The 24,257-nt window shown below is 42.7% G+C and overlaps 1 protein-coding gene across 3 annotated transcripts in view; it reads right to left on the bottom strand.

The window, feature by feature from the left end:
- Nucleotides 1-4,321: 4,321 nt before the first annotated feature.
- The window catches only part of LOC139438590 (centriole and centriolar satellite protein OFD1-like), a 35,564-nt gene continuing 15,628 nt past the window's right edge, over nt 4,322-24,257 (bottom strand). Inside the window, exons 10-23 of one of the 3 annotated variants that reach the window (XM_071213676.1) lie at nt 21,918-22,037; nt 19,542-19,615; nt 17,493-17,584; nt 16,204-16,354; nt 15,727-15,857; nt 15,108-15,219; nt 12,948-13,556; nt 12,345-12,465; nt 11,144-11,244; nt 9,172-9,291; nt 6,265-6,422; nt 5,357-5,509; nt 4,753-4,823; nt 4,322-4,476 (exon numbers count right to left, since the gene is read on the bottom strand). In XM_071213676.1, coding sequence (XP_071069777.1) covers nt 4,434-4,476; nt 4,753-4,823; nt 5,357-5,509; nt 6,265-6,422; nt 9,172-9,291; nt 11,144-11,244; nt 12,345-12,465; nt 12,948-13,556; nt 15,108-15,219; nt 15,727-15,857; nt 16,204-16,354; nt 17,493-17,584; nt 19,542-19,615; nt 21,918-22,037 — 2,056 coding nt within the window. In that variant the 3' untranslated portion in view covers nt 4,322-4,433. The remainder of the gene's footprint in view (nt 4,477-4,752; nt 4,824-5,356; nt 5,510-6,264; nt 6,423-9,171; nt 9,292-11,143; nt 11,245-12,344; nt 12,466-12,947; nt 13,557-15,107; nt 15,220-15,726; nt 15,858-16,203; nt 16,355-17,492; nt 17,585-19,541; nt 19,616-21,917; nt 22,038-24,257) is intronic. The other 2 variants (XM_071213677.1, XR_011648244.1) reach the window with 2 other exon arrangements.

Below are 24,257 nucleotides of genomic sequence, written 5' to 3'. Positions count from 1 at the left end.
GCAACAATTCCCCAAATGCAATGGTACAGATCCATAAAGATGGATAGTCCAACAATGAGCCCTTGATACTGATGAGTATGCTTATGAGCCTGTGCATCTGAAATATGAACTAGGCCTAGAGCTGCAGGGTATCTAAGAGTTACCCCTGAGAGCCTCCATATTGCTCAAATATGGCCACTCTCTAAGCCAAACTCAGCATGTAAATGCATTACCTACTCCCCAGTGTGAGATATGACTCCTGGGGATGAGCCTCCCTGGCACTGAGGGACTGCTACCAATCAGTAACTGGTGATGCAACTAGAAAGAGAACTTGAATAAAAGGTCAACTCAGACCAGCAGAATATCTAAGCCTACATATTGGGTCAAGTGTTAAAAACTGCTTTTTGACCTTAAATAAAAGGGGGAAATGGCAAAGACAAATGAGTTGATATGGCTAACAGTCACCCCAAAAGAGTCCAGAGGTCACCAGAGGCATCATGCTTATGCACACCTCAGCAGGAACCCAGAGAGATCCAAAGTATTATTTCCTCTGAAGGCTATGGAAATCCACAGGGTATATGGCCATGGCAGATGGATTTGGAATTCTGTGCCATGTCTGAGGATCCTACTTTGGAATTTGTGCTCCTGAGTGTGATGGAGCTGGACTCAGATGTGACCTTCCTACACATGCCTTTTCTGTCACTTTTACTGAACCTGTGGTTGTTGCGAGGGATGGTGCACACTTAAGGCAACTTGAGTCTCTGCACTGTCTATGTACCAGCTGGGCCTTGAGCCTCAGCAGAGTTGTGATTCCTACTCTCTGGCTCATTGTACTTACCCAGGTCAGCTAACAAGGAGGTGAAGATGGTCAAACACCGCATGAGGGAATCAAGAGTGCCAACAACTGCAAGCAGAAGAACTGCATCCACCATCCATGTGTAATCTAAACCACTTCTTGATCTAGAGGTGAGTGGACATAACCATCCCAGCTCCAAGGAATGGAGGAACAAAATATGGATTAGAGTGGACTTACTGATATTCTACTATAAAACTATCATGACTAGTAATAGAAGAAATTGTAGCATTGAGGAGGAGAGAACGACCACAATAGTTGCTGAGCGCAGGGAGAGGGAAGAAGAGATGTGATGTGGGAGCATTTTTGGGACTTGGAGTCCTAAATGATATTACAGGGTCAGATTATGGATTTTAAGTATTCTGCCATAACCTACTGAATGTACTGGGGGAGAGTGTGAACTACAGGGTAAACTATGATCTATGTGGTGCAGCAGTGCTCCAGGTGTTCACTGAGTGCAATGAGTGTGCCACAAAGATGGAGGAGATTGTTAGTGTGGGAGGAGTGGGGTGTGTGGGGGGGTTGGGTATACAGCAACCTCATTATTTTTTAATGTAACATTATTTTGTGATTTATGTATTTACAGAAGTGATGGGGTGGGGGGTAGAGAGCAGGGTATACAGGAACTGATGTTTTTTAAAAATGTTTAATGTAATGTTCTTTGTGATCTATTAACTTTAATTTAAAAAGTGTAAAAAAAATTAAAGCCATTACCTTCTCCCCTCCCCCCCTAAAAAAAAGTACACATGTGCAGAAATTTATTAAAATGTCAGGAAGCATACTTTTATCAAGATGCTATTAAAAAAAACTGAATACTTATAAAAGTAGGCATTTCACATTCTTTTCTTGGTGAATGCCAAAAAATTCCTATGTGGATCTTTTTTATCTTCTAACTGGGAGAAGCTCTCTTGTCAGAACAATTGTTCCAGAATAGCGTCATGTTCTGTTTTCCTGTTGCATGACAGTCTTATTCTGCTCCCCACCCGCCTCCCCCCTGCCCCCAACTTCCTACCCCTGCAGTGGAAGCAATGTTAGTATCCAGTGCTCTCCAACAAGAGATAGTGTCTAAAGCCTAATTTTACATTTCTAATTCTGGTGGCTATTATCAGGAATTTTTGATAGTTTAAAATTGTCTAATATTTTTTATAGAGAGAGCACTGATTCTTGCTATGTATAATTTTTTGTAACCTAACAGTGAATCAGTATTTTCTATCAGTGCCAAGGGTATCCTGTAGTTCTAATCAAGTGTTTCAATAAATATTTGTAGATAATAGATGTAGCAGTTTGATATGGTTATGAATTTGAAAAATAGATATTGGATTATATTTGTAATCTGGTCTGTACCTGGATGTGACTGTGTTATGATTAGGGCTTTGATTGGGCCACATCAGTAAGGCATTGAGTCCCCACCCTTTGGTGGGACATAGATAAAAAGGCATGGCAAAGGACAGAGTTCAGGGATTTTGATATTGGAGTTTTGATGTTGGAGTTTGATGCTAAAGCCTTAAGCTGGAGTACCGGAAAGTATACATCCAGAGGAAAGAGGAGGAAGCCCCAGGAAGGGAGGAACCATGAGCCCAGGAAGAAGCAAGATCCTGGAAAGGAGGAACCCAGGAATCCTGAACCCTCACAGACATTGGCAACCATCTTGCTCCAACACATGAAAATAGACTTTGGTGAGAGAAGTAATTTATGCTTTATGGTCTGGTATCTGTAAGCTCCTACCCCATATAAATACCCTTTATGAAAACCAACCTATTTCCAGTATTTTGAATCAGCACCCCCTTGGCTAACTAATGCAATAGTCAATGCTTGTGTATGCTTAAAGATCTATTTAGGTGGAAACAATTGTGGATGTATTCAAAGTAACAAAATAAAATTAAAGCTTTAGTCACTTGCCTTTTTACCATACATAAATGCTACCTATCTTTGATACTCTGGCATAATATGCATAGTCAGTATTTCACATTTGTCTGGAAACCAGGCCTAAATTTAGCAAGAGCATGTGGAGAAAGTACTGTAGGGCTGTATTCTGCATAAAGTGCAACTTGAAAAGTATAGAATTCTTTCTCCAACAAATAAAAACCATATACCTACAGGTTTAGCAGAAAACTTCAACTCAGCCAACTGAGTGGTGAGCCTTTGTAAAGGCCTAGGTACCACTCGCTTTGACAAAGTCAATGTATAGAGTCTGTAAAAAGAAGTTACTCAAGTGCTGAGAAAATCTACCTCTAACAGTATTCTGTGAAGCAGAACTAACTTTAAACCGATTCACAAATGAAATCCTAAGTAAAACTATGTATCTGTCAGCAGGAATATGCATCTGGATTTTCTACACCTGGCATTTTTGGTAATTTCTTTTTTTTTTTTTATGATTTATTTTTTATTTCTCTCCCGTTACCAACTCCTTCCCCCGGCCCCCCATTGTCTGCTCTCTATGTCCATTCACTGTGTGTTCTTCTGTGTCGACTCATATTCTTGTCATTGGTACCTGGAATCTGTGTCTCTTTTTGTTGTGTCATCTGGCTGCATCAGCTCTCCATGTGTGCAGTACCACTTCTGGGAAAACTGCACTTTTCCACACAGGGTGGCTCTCCTTGCAGGGCGCACTCCTTGTGCATGGGGCTCCCCTATGCGAAGGAAACCCCTGCATGGCACAGTACTCCTTGCGCATGTCAGCACTGTGCGTGGGCCAGCTCACTGCACAGGTCAGGAAGCCCTGAGTTTGAACCCTGGACCTCCTATGTGGTGGGCAGACGTCTATCAGTTGAGCCACTTTCACACATGACTGGAAAATAAACTTTGTGTGCTGTTTTGCACACTGTTTAACAGTTTCTGTTTATGTAGCATTTTATGCAATTAAGTTACATGAGTCATCAGAATAAATTTGTAGTGTAAAATATTGGCTACATAAGCTCACAATGAAGTTTCATAAGTATTGACAGTAATCCTGCCACAAAACAAACCTCTAGAGAGTGAATTAGAGATTTTTTCCATTTCTAGTTATGCCTTATGAAACTTAAATCAAGACATACGGAGGAGGAGCCTATTCATTTGAAAACCAAGTGAAATACTTTAAATTCATTCATTACAAAATGAAAACTAAACAAGTATCACTGGCAAAAACAATTCATTCAGCCCAGTCTGTAGTCAGAAATGATCTCTAGGATCTTGACAGCCCCACATCCTGGAGGCAGTTGGGAAGGATGGCAGCCTATTTTATAGGTGACAGCCCAATTCTGGAGAGGAGGGAAGACAGGTTAAACTTCCAAAATGGAGGACCAGAATTTGACCAATAAGATGGGGTACACTTACCTGAAAACTGAAAAATGTTAAAAATGTAATAGGACTAAGGCGTGGGTCGGGTAGTGAGGAGGCAGGTTCATTCTAGTGTGATAAAGGCCTAAGAATGAGGAGGGGTGCCTCTTGCCTAGCTTATTATTTGTTTATACACTGTAGTTCCAAATAGGATTATGAAAAATCTCACACTGGCTTATAAATCATCTTTATTAAGAATTTTGTGTTGTAAGAAAGTAAAGACCAGCACGTTACGTAACTTCTTGTTGTTCTATGTCAGTAAGAATTTGGAGAGCAAACCTCATCACCAGAAGTCATCTGGTTCTTCCTGAGAAAGGCCCATGAGACTAAATTAGGGAAAGACAAAAATTAAAAATGTAAAAATACACTCATCAGGTTCCTGCAGGATCTTCATAATGTTCTCATTCCCTTAGGTGTTTCTGCTCTAGCTTACAATTTTAAGATGAATCTCACAGATTAAAAGACCACAATTGATTTTTTGTGGTTGTAGTTAGTAATTTTGACTGATTCAATAACTTCTTTCTGGCCACCTCGAGTAGAGCTAACAAAACCAGCAACATGACAGCGGTTTGCCTTGGAATACAAGTTCTGGAGACCCATACCTTTCATCTTTGTCACTAGGTGGCAGTGTGTCTGACAGTGATCTCTCTCTGGTGACTATCATTTTTGAGCTCTGATACATAGAGAGGGAAAGAAAAAGTTTAAAACTAGATAACGCATTAATTTTATGAAACACTATGATTTCTCTTAGAACTCTTTTTGAAATACAGATGTAATTTAAGAGTCTAAAAAAAAGGTGACATTTTAACATTAAATTTAGCAAGCACATCAAAATAAACTCTAAGGTATGCATTCTCAACACCCAAGGCACTTCAGACTCAGAAAAGAGGAATGGCTCAGGCTGTGCAATGCATTCATCACTCCCTGACAGATCTTTCTTTCTTGTTCTTAATAATAAGAGACATCCCAACCTTTACACGCTTTCACAAATCAAAATCTCTTACATCTGTTACCCAAGTAAAAGCTGTAAAATTTTGTTGAAATAGTGTAGTAGATTAAAAGACATGAGACTCCACGTGAACTTTGGATTTTCTATGATCTAACCAGTTTGCCTTCAACGGAGAAGACAGGTTCCTGTTAAGTCTTTAAAATTATCCACAAGAGGCCCTCGACCCCCCGCCTGCCCTTTCCACACAGCAGCCTCACCTTATCTGCCCCATCCTCCGTTCTCCCCTGCTGAATGAGCTGCATGTACTTTTCTAAAGGATTTTCACCACAAGCAGATTTGTCTTTCATTTCTTGAGCACTCATTTCTAATTCTTTCTCCATTTCAATCTTCAATGATTCTTCAATCATCTGCTGTAAAATAGATGGGCACCAAAATAGGCAATACACAAATACATTTTTAAAACTTTTCCATTTACAAAGCACACAGTAATAGCATCCTGATCCTTTAAGTACAACCTGTACACTGAGAATTAGGTTTCTAAAAAAAATCAAGTCACGGTTACCATTAAAGAGAAACAAACATGCCGCCTCAACAAAGGAAGGGATGAATTTCCCTAAAGTGTTCTAGGCTTTATACCCGAATGAACCAGGAGTCCCGGGAACATCCACCAGGCAGACGGAAGCCTGGAAGACATGGCAGGCATGCTAATGTGGCCAACAGCAGGACGGAAGGCAAGCAGGGTGCACAGAGGCGACGAGGGCCCCTGCAAGCACCCTGGCCTGCCTGGGCCCTCCTGGGGGTCTCCTGGTCCTTGCTCGGTCCCAGCTAGTGGACCTTGCAGTCGTGTCTCCTTTCATCTCCGGCTCTCAGTGAAGATCTGCAGCAGGGCAGAGGCCAGATGGGCACACACACCAAAGTGCTTCCCGACACTGCACTTGAAACCTCAGAAGGGGCTACATGGCCTTTCTCACTGCTCTTAAGAGAAGGTTTTGGAAAAGTTAGCTGCTAAGCGTTAAGTTGTATATGTTGCCACAATCGTTTTTACAAAAGGAGTTACCTGCCGCTCTGATAACCTGGGGACTGAATGCTGGCTCACCTCCCAGAGGTGGAGTCCTGAAGGTGTAGGACGCATTGACCAGGACGGGGATTCAGTCATGCTCCTTACCCTTTCTTGATCCAGCTTTTCTAGCTCTCTTCTTTCCCTTTCTAAAGCTTCCTGTCGTTCACACCGCTGCCTTTCTTCTTTCTGCCTTCGTTCTTTCAGGTGCTGCTCCCATAACTTGTCTTCTTCCCCCTGCTCGCCACTTGGTTTCTGATCTGTGCCTAATAGGACAGACGAGAGGGAATAGCTTCCACCCTCAGCTGTTTCCAACGAATGAGGCACCATTTGCAGGGCCCTGGTCGAGAAGCAGTGGTCTTGCCTTGCGCCTAAGCTCCTGTGCTGCGCCTCCAGGGGCTATGCCCCTCCCACTGGCTCTCTGCCCCCAGACTTCCTACAACGCGGCGCCGCCTGCCACCATTCCGCCCACCGCCGTCTCCCCTTCTCCAGCCACCTGCTCCTGCTCCTCCCTTCCCAAGGCCCAGCCTTTGCTTCCAATTCCTCCCTCCCCTCAGGGCGCCGGGGGAAGCATAGCCCATTTCCCCACTAGCTGCATGGACACAGAGGTGTTCCAGTGGCCTCCCCCGAGCTGATGTGGGGGCTGAGCCCCGTCTTGTGCAGCGACCTATCTAGCTCTGTCCCAGCTCCCGGGCCGCAGAGCCTTGTCTCTAATGGGTTCCCCACCAAACACCCCCCCCACCTCCCCATCACTACCGTCCCTTCAGTCCAGCTCTTTCTACTCTGCCCTCTCGCCACCAGGGCTGCCAGGGCCTCCCTCCTCCTCCTGCTGCTTTCATCAGGGTCCCTGACACCACCGCCCTGGCCTAAGGCACAACCTGCTCAGTGGTCTCCCTGGCCTCAGGCACTCCATCTTCACCAGTGCCAGACCTAGCTCCTGAAAGGGACCTGTGTGGATTGGCTGGATTTGCTGGTGGAGCATCTCTGCTCTGATGGAGTTCAAACTCAAGGCACTGTAGACCGATGAGCTGCCTGTCATTTTCCCTTCCAAGCTTATTTCCCACATTTACCACTCAGTGTGGCATTCAGCATTTTCTAACTCTACCCTCAAGCTGCCTGGTCCCTGACTGGAGCTGATGCTGGCCTTGCTTGGGGCCTCTGCTGTCACCGCCTCCTTAACCTGCCGTGCTCCCTCCCTGCCTCTCCCTACAAAATCCCATCTGCTGCTCCAGCCCTCAGAGGCCACCCGCCCTGGGAGCCCCGGTATTCTGAGAGGGACCACTAACCTCCCCAGCACCTTGCCCACACAGCATTTGCTACCTGCCTCGTCAAAACTCATGTGCACTTGTTTCTCCCACTGCTAGTCCCCGCAGGCAAGGCCCATGTTTTACTTCTGCGTTTCTGGCGACAGCTCTGAGCCACAGGTCCCTCAAAGGTTTCATTCGCTCTCAGTCCCACACATGATGACTGTGACCTTCCTCCTCTGGCTTCAGGCTATGCCCTACGCTTTTCTGACCTGCACAATGCTAACAAAGCAGAATTACTAGATCACCGGAGGACTCTGGGCCTCTTTGCTGCGCCCTGTTCTAAAGACAGCAGCAGGAACTGAGTTAGTTGTCCTGAGAAGACAAAGGCAACACAGCTTCTCTCTCCCTTGATCCTTATTATGAATTTAAAATGCCAGAGGAGGCAGGGATTCATTTTCACAGGCAGAAATGCAATCTCCTCCTTGCTGGTGGAATAAGGGTTACTCCTAAATGGTATGGCTTTCTTATATGTAATAGCAATCCCAAAGTTGGAATGGTGTTTTGATGGCGATTTAGAGAGAGAGAAGAAAGAAGGGCAGCTTCTCTGCTCAGCTGCTGGGTGGCTCTTCAGACAGAAGAGCAAAGAAAAGCCTTTCTACTGGGCACCTCAAACACACCACGTTTTGACCTTTTTCATTTCCCTTTGTGCCCAAAGAGATGAAATGTTGAATATAAGAGAATTTCTCAATTAATCAAAAAAGTTGCCACGCCTCACTGTTATGTCAGAAGCCACGGTAATAACCTAGGCTGCTCTGTGGAGGCAGAAGCACCCTTCCCTCAGGTGCGGGGAGGAGGGAGGCAGGTTGTTAAGCTCCTTTCATCCCCTTACCTCATCTGGGCTCTGGCCCCTGTGCCCTCCCGTGGCCCCCGTCCTCACTCGGCTGTCCCCCACAGCACTTCTCCACACGCGGTCCTGATGGCTCGCTGACCATCTGACATGCCCCCCACTTCCCCACTTCCTTCCTGGCCCCCACTAGAACATCAGCTCCATGAAGACAGGGCTGGATTTGGTTGACTGCTGGATGCCCAGTCCCTACAAGAGAGCCAGTACAGAGAAGGCCTGACCTGAGGAATTTCCTTCAACTCCAAGGGGAAAAGGACCTGGCTGTAGAGCAAGCCCTGGAACAAGGCTCAGAGCCCTCCCTGCCTGCCTCCCTCCTCCCCAGTCCCTCCACCTCCAGAGAAGGGGGTGGGCTCCTGGTGGAGAAGGGAGAGAGGCGGGGGCCAGAGACCAGGAGTCTCAAGACCAGGTCCCCCCAGCACTTGGCTCACTTGGTGTCGGGAGCTTTTTAAAAGATTGATGTACAACGTGGGTTTCTGCCTTTATATTTTAAGACATAAAGGAAGCAAACAGATGGAACAAAAAATAATAAAATAAAAAAGTTAAAACCACACTGAAGACATATACCAGAGATTAACCGTTATCTTGGTGAGATACTGAGGCTCCTGTGGAATGGTCCTTGCAGATGTGCTCTGGGTAACAGTGTCCTTGCTATATCAGACTGACAATAAAACAATTCTTTTTAAAGCAACTGGCCCTGGAAGACTAAATGAGAAGCCTTTCCATCAGTATTTTCCTCAGCACAGTCTTTACATGTTCTAATTGTGAGTTACTTAGGAAATGTAACCAACACCACCACCCCAGCCCCAGATTTTCGACAATCTATGCTGTCCTTCTGTGTTGCATGAAATAAAAACGCACTCTTACTTGGGGAGTGAGATGGGGCAGGTCTGGAGGGCACGGCGGCTGTGGTGGCGTCCACGGGAAGCATGTCTCCAGCAGAATGCAGCACATCTCCTTCGCGCTGCCTCGGCATGTCCCCTGCAGCTACAAGAGGAGGGGCAGCTGTCCAACGGGGCCTTAGGACGGCCAGCAGGGGGCAGGGCAGGTGGGGGTGGGGGCAGCTGGCCAACTTCAGCCAGAGCCGCAGGGTTCCCTTTCTTTACAGGAGTCTACACTGGCAAGACGTGCTTGCCAGTGTGTTTACTTCTTAACGTGTTCTTATCCTTGAAAGAGTTAGATTCAGGAAGGAGACTTGGCCCAGTGGTTAGGGCGTCCATCTACCACATGGGAGGTCTGCGGTTCAAACCCCGGGCCTCCTTGACCCGTGTGCAGCTGGCCCACACGCAGCGCTGATGCGCGCAAGGAATGCCATTCCACACAGGGGTGTCCCCATGTAGGGGAGCCCTACGCGCAATGAGTGCGCCCCGTAAGGAGAGCCGCCCAGCACGAAAGAAACTGCAACCTGCCTAAGAATGGTGCCACCCACACGGAGAGCTGACACAACAAGATGAGGCAACCAAAAGAAACACAGCTTCCCGTGCCGCTGATAAGGATAGAAGTGGTCACAGAGTCACACAATGAATGGACACAGAGAGAAGACAACTGGGGGGGGGGGAGGGAGAGAAATAAATAAATAAATAAATCTTTAAAAAAAAAAAAAGATTCAAAACCCAATAGGAAAAAAACAATCCAGTGACAGAAAATAATTAAGTTGGCTTGCTGACAAACATCTGAATTTCATTTAAATAGAAATGGCTTAACAAAATTCTCCTTTGGCTGCAAGTTCAAAATAATTCACAAAATTTACTAGGCCTGCCCATTTAATTGTTCAAAACGATGTACGTGCAGAACTAAAGAGAAAATGGCAATTAAATGCAATAAATGGTGCTACACTAGATCTAATAATGGAGAGAAATGGCCCCAAAGGACATTACAGGGACATATGAAAAAAACTGGAATATAGATTGAAAGCTTCAATGGATACTAAAGTTCTTGAACTTGGGACAATATGTAAGGTGGTTATATTAGTGAATAGCCTTGTACTTAGGAAATGCACATGGAAGTACATTATATGTTCAAGGAGCATGATAGATGCAACTTACTCTCAAATGTCTAGAAAATGGATAGATAAGTAGATAGATCAACAGAGAGAAGGACAGATAGAACGATACAGCAAATGTGACACAGCGTTAAAATTGGTGGGCCTGGGTATGGGAGAGGGTTGATTTGTTTGGAGTTCTCTTTACAAGGTTTGTATTACTTTTGCAACTATCTTCTAAGTTTGAAATTATTTCAAAAAAGAAAGTTTAAGGAGAAAAATGTTATATTTTCAGACCTGACAATGATGTTTACAAAGCTATATATAAATCTAAAAATGTCTAAAGCTGGAAAGCAGCTGAGACAACTGACTCTACACCATCTCTGACACTTAGGCAATGGGCTCTGAAGCGCGGTGAGGTGACCATGTCAGGGCCACGGCCAAGATGCCAGTTCCCCAACCCTTGTGCCGACATGCTTTCACCCCCGTTCTTTCACTAAGACTGGAGTTCGCTACATCTGGGGCAAATGATGGAACCAGTATAATATCAAGAAAAAGAATAATTTTCACATTCCATAGAAATTTAAAAATCACATTTTAATGTGAGGTAATCGCAACTTGGCAAATTAAGTTAAGGATTCATATGTATGAGTATAGCTCATATTGAAATTCTTAGTTATCCAGAAATTATTTTTTTAATTTTAAAGAATATAAAAAATGATATTAAAAAAGAGGTCAACAATCTGCATTTGTGGTTTTATCTCAAAGTTAAAATGCCCTAATTCATGATTAAAGTAACAGACCTATTTCCCAAAACTAAGCTTTCTATACTTTCAACACGCCTAGATTTGAACTTACATTCGAAAGATGATTTGAGTTCCTCATTATCCTTAAAATGTTGCATGTCCAGATTTGAAAGTTCACTTTTTCCTTGCAGTTCAGTTTGCTTTTGGTAAAGACTGGATTGGAAGAATAGAATTCATGAACATGCAGTGATAATAATGTAACACCCGAGAGCACAGTGTGATGAAAACCTTTTGTGACCCAAGAAAAAGTTTTACAGAAGTTTCCTTGGCTTATTAAGAAAAAGAGCCACCATGCACCCAGGGCTCCCCATGCAGCCGGCACTGTGCTCAGCAACCCATGTTGAACTGAGGTTCTTTTTAACCACTTTGGACAAACAGTTGGCAAAGATTAAGATCACCCTCCCAATGCGAGTTTATTTTTTCAGTAACCACAAAACATTTTTCTAAGAAATCAAACTGCACAACCTCATCACAACTCAGCTGAAGATGTAAAACCCCAGGCCCACAGGGCGTCCGAGCAGCCTACCTTAGCGTGTGCATGCATGTCCTGGCTTTCTTTTATCGCAATACAAACAAGAAGCAATTTAGGACCATTATAGACATAAGTGGTAGTTCTCAACGTTGTACAGCAGAACTGGCTAGACCTGCAGGTGGCCAGGCTCCAGCCCAGAATGACTGAGTGAAAATCTCCTGCAGGCGGACCAGGCATGGGATGGGGGGGCAGCCCCTGCCTGACTCAACCACAGCCCAGGCTGCTCCAGTGGCCTAGTTCCTAAAGCTCTCCCCTCCACACTGCTTCAGTGCCTGCACCCTAGAGTCCACTACCACTCTAGAATTTCAGTGATGCAGAAAGTGAAACCTTAGCTCTTTATATTTACATGCCACATTTTTTGAAATTACCTTTTAAATGATGTGTGAAACTGGTACAAGTTTAAAAGTAAACTGAATTCATTTGCTTTCATGAATTTCTTAATGCTCGGTTTTATCTTTAAGAATGGAGTCTAGGCACGGAATTATGAAGATGCTTATTAATACCACATCACATTTTCTGTACCTAAGTAGAAATTATTTTTAAAAGGAAACTTTTGTCCACAGGTAATTCAGATGATTCTCAATGATGACACATCATTTTTCCAATCAGACTGCCCCATGATCTTTACCATCACCTGAAAAAACCCAAAAACCAAAGGAAAGGCTGACAACCTTTACTGGTAACATTACTTGGCTGAAGCCGACCAGAATGTGGTATTTACCCTGCCCGCTGCTCCGGGGGGCTGGAAGGGATGGAGAGGCTGTGTACAGACTCAGCAGGTGAAGGCTGGGGCGTCCTGTCAGGACAAGCATCAGGGGAGGCCACACGTGATCTGCCCAGACCTACAGGGCCAAAGGAACCAGCAGGAGAATGTTACCAACTGCACGGAGAAGATACCAGGGTGGTTTCTGTGATTTTAAGAAAGTCCATCAGTGACGTCTGCAAATAGCCAAGTATGAAACATAAATGACCCACAAAACTGCTCGTGGGCCCAAGTTAAAGCACAGTAGTAATAATAAAGTCTGTAAAAACTAACCAGCAGTAAAGGAAAGGACAGCAACATGCTGGAACGTGACACTCTCCCCGCTGCCGACCCCCACGCCAGCCCCGTGATATGGGGAAACACCACAGCCTTCCAGGAACAGCAGGGGCAGAAGGTGAACATACTGCTCAAGGCAATAAGATACACAGCTAGGGCTCTCCATGCTCCTCATGTCACGTCAGGTTGCTTAGAGGCCCTGCTCTTACTCAAGTGACAGGACCAATGAGGGCCAGAGCCAGCCCGGTCCAGGGCACCCCAAAAACCCTTTCGGTGGCAGCGTACCTTCCAGGTGCATCTCACTATCGATGCTGCCGTTCGCTTTGGGAAGGGGAGTGGAGGAGAGGCGCCTCGGGGAAGAGCTTCTCCTTGGCCAGGAAGCCTCGCTGCCAGTCAGTGCTTCCGGTGCGTCACTCCTTTCCTCTTTAAGGATGCTCAGTCGAGGCTGCTCAGGGACCATTCTGTCTTCAGCCGAAATACCTCTTTCTGGGGAACTAGAGGTGATGGTTTTTAGCGCTCCCAGCAAGTACATGGGTGGTGGGCTGTGGGCTGGTGGTGGGCTCCCAGCAGTGTTCTGAATAACTCTTCGATGGTAATTTCTGAAAGCATTTTCCAAGCGCTCAGCCTCTTGCTCTAGCTGTTTTACCCTTGCCTTAGTACTCGCCACAAACTCAAGGTCTGAGTCGGGGGAACTACCCTCCGTCTCTGGATGGGGACAATTCCTGCTCCTTGGTATAACTGGGCCAACCATCACCTTGTCCCATTCAAAAGGATTCTTCAGGAAATCACCACTTATATCATCATCGTGAGGCACCATCTGGCCCCCTATCAATCCAGTGATGGAACGATCAAGCAGAGACTGCTTGGGCTGGCGGTACACTTCATTCTCTAGAGCTGAGAATTACAAAAGCAGAGTTTGGGAAATGAGGGGGAAAGAGAATAAAATTAAAATGTGCTTAATCTTTTTTTGAAAAATGACAGTGAGTAATCAAAAGGACAAACTTGCACATTAAACTCTTGTTTAAGCAATGGTAATGACAACTATCAACACCTATTAAGATCTTATAGGTAACAGCTAAGGCTTCATATACCTTCTTTCCTAGTGCATAATTCCTCAATCTGTTAAATGCACTTTGAAATCCAGAAAGCTCTGAGAACTGAAAATTTATTCGTGATTTCTTTGGTGGCAAAGCCTGACCAGACCTGAACTTGTTTGGTTGAAAACCTTGACATGAACTGAGGTACGCCCATTTATAATCATTTTTTATCCCACCCAGCATTTGTCACACATTTTACTAGAAAAATATCAAGTGTTCAGCTAGAGGAAGCTGCCCCAGAACTCCCAGGGATGTTGCAAAATACGTGGTGTATGGGCGAGGTGTAGATGTGGTAGCTCCCATTTTAGAAATAGAGCTCACCTAGGCTCACCGAGGTTGGTCACACACTCAGCAAGCAGTTGTGCCACTGGGATTCCCTCCTACAGAGCCAGGACATGTGACCACTCCTCACCTACAAAGCCTCCCAATACTGCTATGGCCAGCACCATAAGAAAGGTGTTTGAAGGGGCAAACCATCCCCACCGAACTATTTTTCATGATAAGAGATGGCTAAGGTTTCCGCTGTGAGCAGTCTGGCAAACACTGAATTGTTGAGAGAGAGGCAAGGGAGGGAAGAGAAATGAGTCAAGAGATAAAAACATACGCAGTGCAGGTAGGAGGGAGCAAGCACCTGAGGAGGGAAGACTGCAAATGGAAACTGAGGAAGGGGCCACAAGGGAGTGGGCGAACTGCCTGGGCTGATGGAACATGGACCCTTTCTTTATGCTTGAAAGCAGCTAAGAAGGATGGTATGGAAGCTTCAGTCAACACTTTAGGAAGAAGGCGCGGACGAGCATCTCTGCAGCCAGGAGACAGTAGCCACAGCAATGAAGTGCTAGCAGGAACCACTTCCTGGGGGTCTTATCCATCCCAGGCGCTGTCGTGTGCCCCATCTCATTTTATGTGCATTCTGCATGGCAGGGGATTCTTGTTACAATGGGGAAAGAGAGGCTCAGGGAAGCTGAAGTAACTTGGTCAAACAACTAACTTCAAAGCTGGGGTCCAAAACCCAAACATTCCCTGATTCTGATGCTGACGCTCTCCCCACTAGGTCACCCTGCTTCTCCTACACATACGACTGACTGGCAAGGAACAGTCAATCAGGCTTCCTCTGGGAGTAACAAAGGAAAAAGGGAAGTGTAGGTCCAGGGGGAGCTGGGGGACTCCTGGGGCACACGGAGTGACCATCCCACCAGTACGCCTTTGCTATTTAGGGGATGCGGCGCTCCTGAATCACAGGGCACCTGGCTTCTCCCTTAATAAGAAAATTATTAAAAATTCAATAAATAGCCATCGTTACACTTCCACAAATGTCCAAAAATCTTTATGGATTACGAAAGGCTCTAACCTGTCTGGGTTTGTTTCAGATGCAGCTTCAAATCCGCAATCTGCATAGTGAACCTCTTTACACAAGCTTCATAATCTAATAACTGGGCCTTCAGCTCTGCAGAACGCTCAATCTGGAAAAGTTACAGAAGGAAAAGAAATCAATATAAAACCAATCACAATCACTTACAAAAGCACAAATCCTCTTATTGGGCTTATTTTATTTTTCTGTTTTTCTACTCCTGAGAAGCTTTATATCAAACACAAATTTCTCATCACCTTATTCACTTATTCACTCATATTAAAGAAGAGCTACTCCAGGGCATGCAGATAGAAGTCAAAAAGCCAATATTTGTAAATCAAGCTGCTTATCCACAGGGTGACAAGTGAGATACTTTAACAGGAAGCACAACTGGGCACTTAAAAATATTACAGTTGGGGAGTTTGCTTTCCTCTGGATTGTATTAATAGTATGACTATGAAGCCCGGTAATTACTGAAGAACTTTCTCAGATGAGAAAGAATACCTTGAGCGTTTCGGGGAGTACCTTTTCCTGTTAAGATAATGAATCCGACTTGGGCTGTCTGACTTACGCCGCCCCCCCCGCCGGAATACTTCAGCAAGCGAAGAGCAGTACTCACTTCATTTTGCAGCTGTTTTTCCAGAGCTTGTTTGTGGGTTTCAAACTCCTTATGCTGAAGAACTATAGCATTTTCAGCTTTCTTTAATTCTTTCTGAAAAACCAGCAGCTCAGGAGATGGCTGGATTATGCCTAAGAAGGTAGAAAATCCTAGTCACCAGGGTCCTGCTTGGCAGAGAGACCGGCCAGCCCGAGCCACCTCCACCTTGCTCTCCTGCTCGCTCCAGGCAAGCCCACCCAGCAGCCAAAGGGCAAGGGAGCTTCTGAGACAGCTGGTAGAGGCAGATGTGTAGAGTTCACAAATATTTCTTCTTACAGTGACACAATTATGCACTAGCAAACAACAGGTACTTTCCATCTAAGAATCTTGATTTTATAAAATTTTCCCAATTTAAGCCTACCTTACAGGTACAAAGCAGTTTTATAATAATTACAATATGAATTACGAAGCTATGCAAATGGTAAAAAAAAGTCATACGGTTCAAGAGACGCAAGTTTTCACTTTTACTCTCATCCAATTGCTGTTTAAGTGATTTATTTTGTGCCAGGAGCTCCAGGTTCTCTTCTTTTAGCAAGTGGTTTTGTTTTGTTATTGCCAAAGACTGGACTTTGACAGACTTTAGCTCAAGCTGAAATTACAAAAGAAGGAAGAACTATATTTGAATGATGATTTTACAGTATTCTGAAATAAAAGCTGGCAGGATGCTTTCACAATTTAATTAAGGTCACTTGATAGATGGTTGGTTGGCTGCAACAAAAAGAGCCTAACAAAAAATAAGAAAACTCATTCTTTGATCTAGATTTGGGATAGGGGAATGTTTATCTAACTTGAATTATGTAGAACCCTTTCCTAGGAAGCAAGTAATTCTGGTTAAGATTATCACGTCATTTTCCAGATGCATCAAGGACCCAGTAATGATTACAGATTATAGTAATACCCTTTTACAAATGTAAACAGATTGGCTAGAAATGATCACTAACATACTGTGAGATGCTCCCCTTGTCTTAGCATTATGTAACTCAAATTTGGATATGGAATCCTACAAAGTTCTCAAATAAACATGCCATCAGAGTTGCAAAAAAATTTTATATATCAGATAAATATATATAAAATTATTTTCTTAGGAGGTGCTGGGGATTGAACGTGGGACCTCATACATAGGAAGCAGGTGCTCAACCACTGAGTTATACCTGTTCCCCCGGGTGATATTTTAAGTACCTCAAGTTCCCAGCTCTAATGCTTCAGAGCACACAAATGAAATGTAATAAAGTACTAGTGGCATGTAAAACAGGCATCTTTCTGTTTTAAGCTGGATGATATTAAAGTAATGAGAATTCTTAACCTGCTGCTGATGGGAAGGAGGCTGAGGTAGAAACTAACATTTATTGACCACCCGCTGTGGGCTGGACCCATAAATCAGCTCACTGAATTCCTTCCACAATCATGGGATATGGGCATTAGCCCAAATTTTATGGACAAGGAATATGAGGTCACAAAACTTGCCCAGAGGCACACAAGGAACAAGGGACAGAGGCAGGATTCAAGCAGGACTTCAGGACTCCAATGTACATGCTCTTTCTGGGTTTTCCTAAGTGATTTAGCTTGAAATTAAGAACTCTTTTATTAATTTTAGCCATCGCTTTCTTAGTCATATAATAAATACCCCAAATGTATCAAGAGGATAACTAGATAAATTGTGACTAAAATTTAAATGTCATAATTGCTTCACCTCTATTTCAAAAAGAAACCACAGGCTTAACAATTACCTCAAGTTCTTTCACACGATTTACATATTGACGGAGTTCTTCCTTTTTTGAATTAACAACTGAGAACTCTTCTTGCAAATGCATAGCTTCTTCTAAAAGAGAAAGTCAACCGATCAAACATCATAATGTTTTCCTTGCAAATGCAAAAGCCACGTACTGATCTGTGGTCAGTAGAGCAGGTCTAATTATTTCAGATTATTTCATAACCTAAAATAGCAGGCATGGCGGCGAAAAATTCAGTGGGCAAGCAGGAAATAAACCGTTACCCAATGGGTATGGGAGATTGTTAACCATCAGATATATATGGTGAAATGGCTCCCACTACACATGCTAACCAGAGTGCTACCATTTGCTGTGACACCATGGTCAGAGCACAGGGCACTAATGCCAACTGATCTTAATTTCTTTAAAAGACAAAGATGTGTCTTTTACTATTTTGCAATTTTTACTTCATCTAACAGAAGTCTATGTAAGATGTATCATCAAAAAGTAATCTGCAATGAATGTACAACATGCTGATTGTACTAAAAGCCATGGATTATACACTTTGGTTGGAACAGCTAGAAACAGTAGCTATGTACAGTGGGGGGAGCACAACAACTATGAGAAGTGAGGAGTTTTCTTGTTTGTTTTTTGTTTGTTATTATTATTGAAAGAGTGAAAATGCTCTAATAATGACTGAAGTGATAAATGCACTAATACGTTATTATAGCAAATACCACTGATTGTACACTTTGGATGATTTTTATGTTTATTAATATTTATCAATAAAATTGATTTGTTAAAAAAAAGTAATCTGCAAGCAGAGTGGGTATAGCTCAATGGTTCAATGCCTGCTTCATATGTCAAGGTCCCTGGTTCAATCCCTGGTACCTCTTAAAAGAAAAAAAAAAACCAATCTGCTGAATACCTGATGGTACTACTTCCTAAAGAAGTATTTGTCTCTGCAAGATAAAAGCAAAGGGGCAACAACAAATCAGGTGTCTAATCAGTATCAAGGATCGAACCTTGATTTACTCCAAAGAATCTGGTTAAAATATCCACCAAAAGTTCAGCCTCTTGTCATTGGCAAGTAAATTGAAATGAACAATATCTTAAGATGGAAAAATTCTTCAATTTTCCTAGTCTTGGACTAATATAATTTATACAAGCATTTAGGAGGTTATGTGTCAAGTAACATTATTACTAAGCAGGAAAACGTTTTAAGAAGTAAAAGAAGTAAGAATCTAGGTCACGAGGGTCGGAAAAGTTAAAATAATATTTTCCTAAGTAAGAAATAAAGTCTCCCATGCTTAGGAGCTATATTTAATCAGATGGCAATAAGTTGCTGCCACCTTCTTGACAGTCACAATCTTCTTTATCAAAACAGACTGAAGTAAATTTGGATAAAATACTGAAAATAAATCACTGGCCTATGGGAACATACAAAATATTAAACATGATATTTGCAAAAAAGTAGTGATTAATATTAGTTTTCTTTTTTAGGAGGTACCAGGGATTGAACCCAGGACCTCATACATGAGAAGCAGTCACTCAACCATGGAGCTACATGCACTCCCGCCTTATTTTTTAATTTTGTAAAATAACAGTAGTAGCACTGAAGTGTAGCTATACATTCTTTATTTCCTCCCTGATTCTGTTTCTCTCTTGATATATTCCTCTACCTCTCTAACACCCTGTTTACTACTGTCTTAACTTTGCCAGAGTTATATGACAAATACCAGAGGTTCACTGGCTTAAACAGCATTATGACAATCTTCTGTCACATAATAATCTGTCTCTTTTTTTTTTTTTTTTTGCAAAGACTGGGAAAGATGTTACTTTTTATGAAATTATTGTAAATTTTTTTGATCAGAGAAGTTGTTTGCAGGAAAGTCAAGTAAAACACACGTTCCCATATGCTCCCCTATTGTTGACACTTTGCATTAGTATGGTACCTTTGTTATAAGTGATGATACATATTCTTTAGAATATAGTACAGACCCAACTCAGGAAGCCAGCTACATCAAAATGGAAAAATGCAGCTTCCCCCACGCCCCCAAGATTCACCTTTATTCTTTCTTTCATCTTCCATCAGTCTTTTCGTTCTATTGATGTATTCTTCTGTTAGTTCCAGTTGATAGCTGGGAATCAGAACAACTAACAATTAGTTCCTTATCATTTTCCTGGAAAAAGTGCCATGAAGACATGAGCTTATCTTCGCAAAGAGGTGCTTAAGGACACTTAACCTGAGAAGGCATAAACTTCGCGGTCGCTCAATAATAAAGCCAGGGATCTGAATCCTCAATAAAATACTGTAAACACTCACTCACACGAAATGGAGAGCTGTGTTACTATGAGGTTACTGACAGCAACTATTTCTCTTTACTTCTCAAAGAAGTAAAGGTAGTTAAACTTCTCCTGCACACAATACACTCCACAGTGATTTGAGATCCTCCCAAATGAAAGCAAGTGCTGGCATCACTTTTGATACACTTGTCATTTCAGTGTTTACTATTATATCACAAGAACTGACATCAAATATCTGGATAAAAGCCATCATTTCAAAACTGAAAGACGGGAAAGCAGTTTTGTTTCACTTTCTTTCTTTTTTAAAAGAGTATTTTTAAAGACTTGAGAAACCTTTGCAAGTAGTCAGTAATAGAATATCAGTGAAAAATAACAGGTAGGGCAGGGGTGAAGGGGGTGTGGGGTATATGGGAACCTTTTATATTTTTTAATGTAACATTTTTTGTGATCTATGTATCTTCAAAAAAATACAATTAAAAAAATGATGGGAGTGGTGGGGTGGGGGAGTGGGGTATATGGGAGCCTCATGTGTTTTAATGTTTTAATGTAACATTTTGTATGATATATTAACTTCAATAAAAGATAATTTACAAATTGAATTAAATTAAAAAAAAAGAAAAAGAGGCTGCTGACCAAGAAATACCCAGGGCAGCTGGGCAGTTACCTTTTCTCCTGCATTCATTTACTCAGTATTAACTGAGCTTTTCTACGTGCCAGATGCTCTGTTGTGCACTGGAAGGAAAAGTTTCTGCTTCAGCTTAACGTCTCTGTACTGAGAAATGACTCAATGGCTCTTGGAACGCAGAATTGAGGACAGCCCACCATAGTTGCCCATGTTTTCCTTAAATTTAAGTCTTTTTTATTTTTAGGTACTGGGGCCAGGGATTGAACCCCAGACCTTGTATGTGAGAAGCCGGTGCTCAACCACTGAGCTACACTGGCTCCCCAAGTTGGTTTTTTTACTTGTTTGCTTGTTCTTTGTTGTTTTCTTTTTAGGAGGTACTGGGGACTGAACCCATGACCTTTCATGTGGGAAGCAGGAGCTCAACCACTCGAGTCACATCTGCTCCCTCTACATTATTATTTGTTTCATACAATTCATCTTTCACTATCCTTCCCCCCCTTTTTTTCAAGGGAGTACCAGCGATTGAATCCAGGACCTTGTACATGGGAAGGAGGCACTCAACCACTTGAGCTACGTCTGCTCCCTCATTAGGTTATTTTGATTCTGGTGTTGCAGAAATTTAAAGAACTATACAGCACATTTTCACTGACAGATAACCACTAACATAGATTAATTTATAAATTTTTAGATATTCCTCTCTCAGTGGTGGTATGAGTGGGGCAGATGATAAGGTAATTGAGGGAAGCAGATATGGCTCAAGTGACTGAGCTCCTGCCTACCATATGGAAGGTCCATGATTTGGTTCCCAGTGCCTCCCAAAGAGGACAGCAAGATGGCATGACCGGCAGGAGCAGCAAGGTGACACAACAAGATAATGCAACAAAAGACACAAGAAGAAAAACCATGAGAAACAAAACAAAGCAGGGAGGGGAGGTACCCAGTGCCTCCTAAAAAAGACAAGTAAGAGAGTGATCTGATTCAACAGGCAGGTGTGGCAAGCTGACACAACATGATGATGCAACAAGAGGCACAAGAAGAAAAACATAATTAGAGACACAACAAAGCAGGGAACTCAAGCAATTAGGTGCTTCCTTTCCACATCAGAGCAGCCTGGGTTCGGTTCCTGGTGCCTCCTAAGAAGAAAAGAAAACAAGGAAGACAGACACACCAAGGGGGTGGGGAGAAATTTTTGTAAAAAGATTATTGAAGAAGGTTTTACTTCCAGTTTTACAGCTTCTCAGTCATGCCAGGTAAGCAAGAATCACATAATTTAGAGAAATTAGGACCAAAAGTGAGCAAAGGATGCAATTCTCTATACTGGATCTTATAAGAACAACCCTAACTCAAATTCTCATGGGAAATGGGAAAGCTTGACTGTCAATGAAAGAAATACATATTTCCTAAACACTAAATTTGTCATCAAACCTTAGCCCTATCTACTTCATCAGATTTGTCATGGTCCTATCATCTTAATTCAAAGAGGTTACTTCTCTAAACCTTAAAACACTTACTTCAGAAGTTCATTCTTCAGCTTTTGGTCAAAGGCCTCCTCTCGACTCTCTATATTCAGCTCCCGCCTCCTAAATGCATCATCCATGCTTTTCATTTTACCTTCTTGTAGCCTCTGGGTCCTGCAATTACCAAAACATGTAAGGCAAAGAATAAAAACACATCATCTGAGGAACCTAATTCAGAGGATAAAAAGGATGCTTGTGTTTAGCTCAACAGATGAAATGTGTTCTTTGACTGTCACTGCTAGGAAGAGGAAGAGCCAGCAGTCCCACATATTTGCTGAGCTGGCCCAGTGATGGGGCTCTGCACCAGCAGATGGACTGGACAGTGGCACCTGGCTTGCGGCATGTGAACAAGTAAAGGTCAAAGTAGTTTCCCATAGAAGATAATGTTTAAAAGGGCCACAGATGCGAAATGGCCACCATCAATTCAGAGTGATAGATGTTATTAGTTACAAAAGTTATAAACAAAACTTTAGTATACTTACGTGCCTGTTTCTTCTACATTACTGTTTCTAACTGTGGCATTTCATTGATTAGCCCATAGACATTAAAGTTAGTAAGCTTCCTCTCTGTCATTTAATAATCTACCAATCCCACTTTGACAAAAGTGAAAAGAGGTCGCAAACTAATACTTGTGCACCCAGGTTCATAGCAGCATTATTCATACTATTCCAAAGCTAGAAACAACCCAAGTATCGGTCAACAGAAGAATGGAGAAACAAAATGTGGCACATACAACTCAAAGGAATATTATTTGGCCATTAAAAATGAAATTATGAGACATGCTGCAAATGGGAAGAATCTTGAAAACATTATGCTCAGTGAAATAAGACACTGAAGGACAAAAATTGTATAATGTCACATAGGAGATGAGCAGAAATAGCAAATTTGCAGTGACAGAAAGAAGATTAGAGTTTTACCAAGGGGTGGGCCCAGGAGTGTTTCTTGGTTAAAAAAAAAAAAAAAAATTAAATAATAATCTGACTGAATGCTGAAAAGAATGCAAAAGAGAGCAAAAGATAGATGGATGGATCAGACCTTCCAAATACCAACAACACAGTGCAGTGAGACTTTAAATCAACCATCAAACCAATTCCAGGGCAGGGGAATCAGTTTACAGATACTAGATCAAGCCTTAAAGAGAAATACCATAGACCACTGACTAATCCAAGACATTTGCTTCCCTCTGCTGGCAAGACTGCAAAGTGACAGAGCAATCACCTACATTTATTCAACTTAGATGCTTACAGAGGAGGAACAGGGGAAGTTGGAAATTAAGTTATTAAAAATCATGAATTGGTTAGTGGACATGGCTCAACCAGTTAGGCACCTGCCTATCACATGGGAGGTCCCAGGTTTATATCCTGGTGCCTCTTACAGAAGACTAGCAGATGTCACATCTGCTGCAATGAGCTAGATGTCACAACGACCTAGACGATGCACTGCCACAACAGGCTAGATGCTGCATCTGCCGCTACAAGCAGATGCTTAAACAAGCAGATGCCACAAGCTAGCAGGTGCTGCAGCCCACGGGGAGTGGATGTGGCTCAGGCTTCTGGGTACTTGCCTCCCATGTGTGAGGTCCCAGGTTTGGTTTCCAGGGCCTCCTGGAGAAGGCAGGTAGACAGGCAAGTGAACCATCTGGGGAAGGGTGGAATAAAAAAAAAAATCATGAACTATTTAACGCCCACATATTTGTTCCTCTTCTTTATTCTCTTTTGATCAATTTACCTCTTCAGTAATGCCCAAAAGAGAGTAAGGCAGACAGAGAGAAGAATCAAACAAATAGAACCTATATAAATGAATGAAGATAGAGACAAACTCTTTAATGAAATAAAATTCCTGGACTGAAATGGGTTTCAATTAACAGCAGATTTCAAATGAAAAGGGAGGATTATTCCATAAATTATAGACTAAAGAGCCTGATATAACCCCAGGTAAGATTTGAAGGGGTAAACATTTGTAAGCACTTAAGTGAGTAACACACACCACAGGAAACAGTTGCACCCAGTACCAATCGAGTCAGAGGCAGCATTCATTTTCCTTTTCAACAGCATAGCAGAAAAATGAGGCATGTCTAGATATATGGAATGTAGTTACTACGAGCATGGTCAACTATCTGAGCTGAAGGACTAACCAAAACTAAGAAACATGATTTGTTAAAGCATTTCTAGCTTCTCCCAATTATTACTTTCATCTTACTGTATACAGCCTGATACTGCCTTCTCATCCTGTTTTTCATTTTAATGTCTAATACTTTAAAAGCAAACCCCAGTCTTTCTCTTAACATGTGCTTTCTTTCAATATACTTTTTTATTTTAAAAGATACTTAGATTA

The sequence above is a fragment of the Dasypus novemcinctus genome (assembly GCF_030445035.2).
Source record: "Dasypus novemcinctus isolate mDasNov1 chromosome Y unlocalized genomic scaffold, mDasNov1.1.hap2 SUPER_Y_unloc_1, whole genome shotgun sequence".
NCBI lineage: Eukaryota > Metazoa > Chordata > Mammalia > Cingulata > Dasypodidae > Dasypus > Dasypus novemcinctus.
Note: the sequence above shows the minus strand (reverse complement) of the source record. Positions and strands in the feature narration are given on the sequence as shown.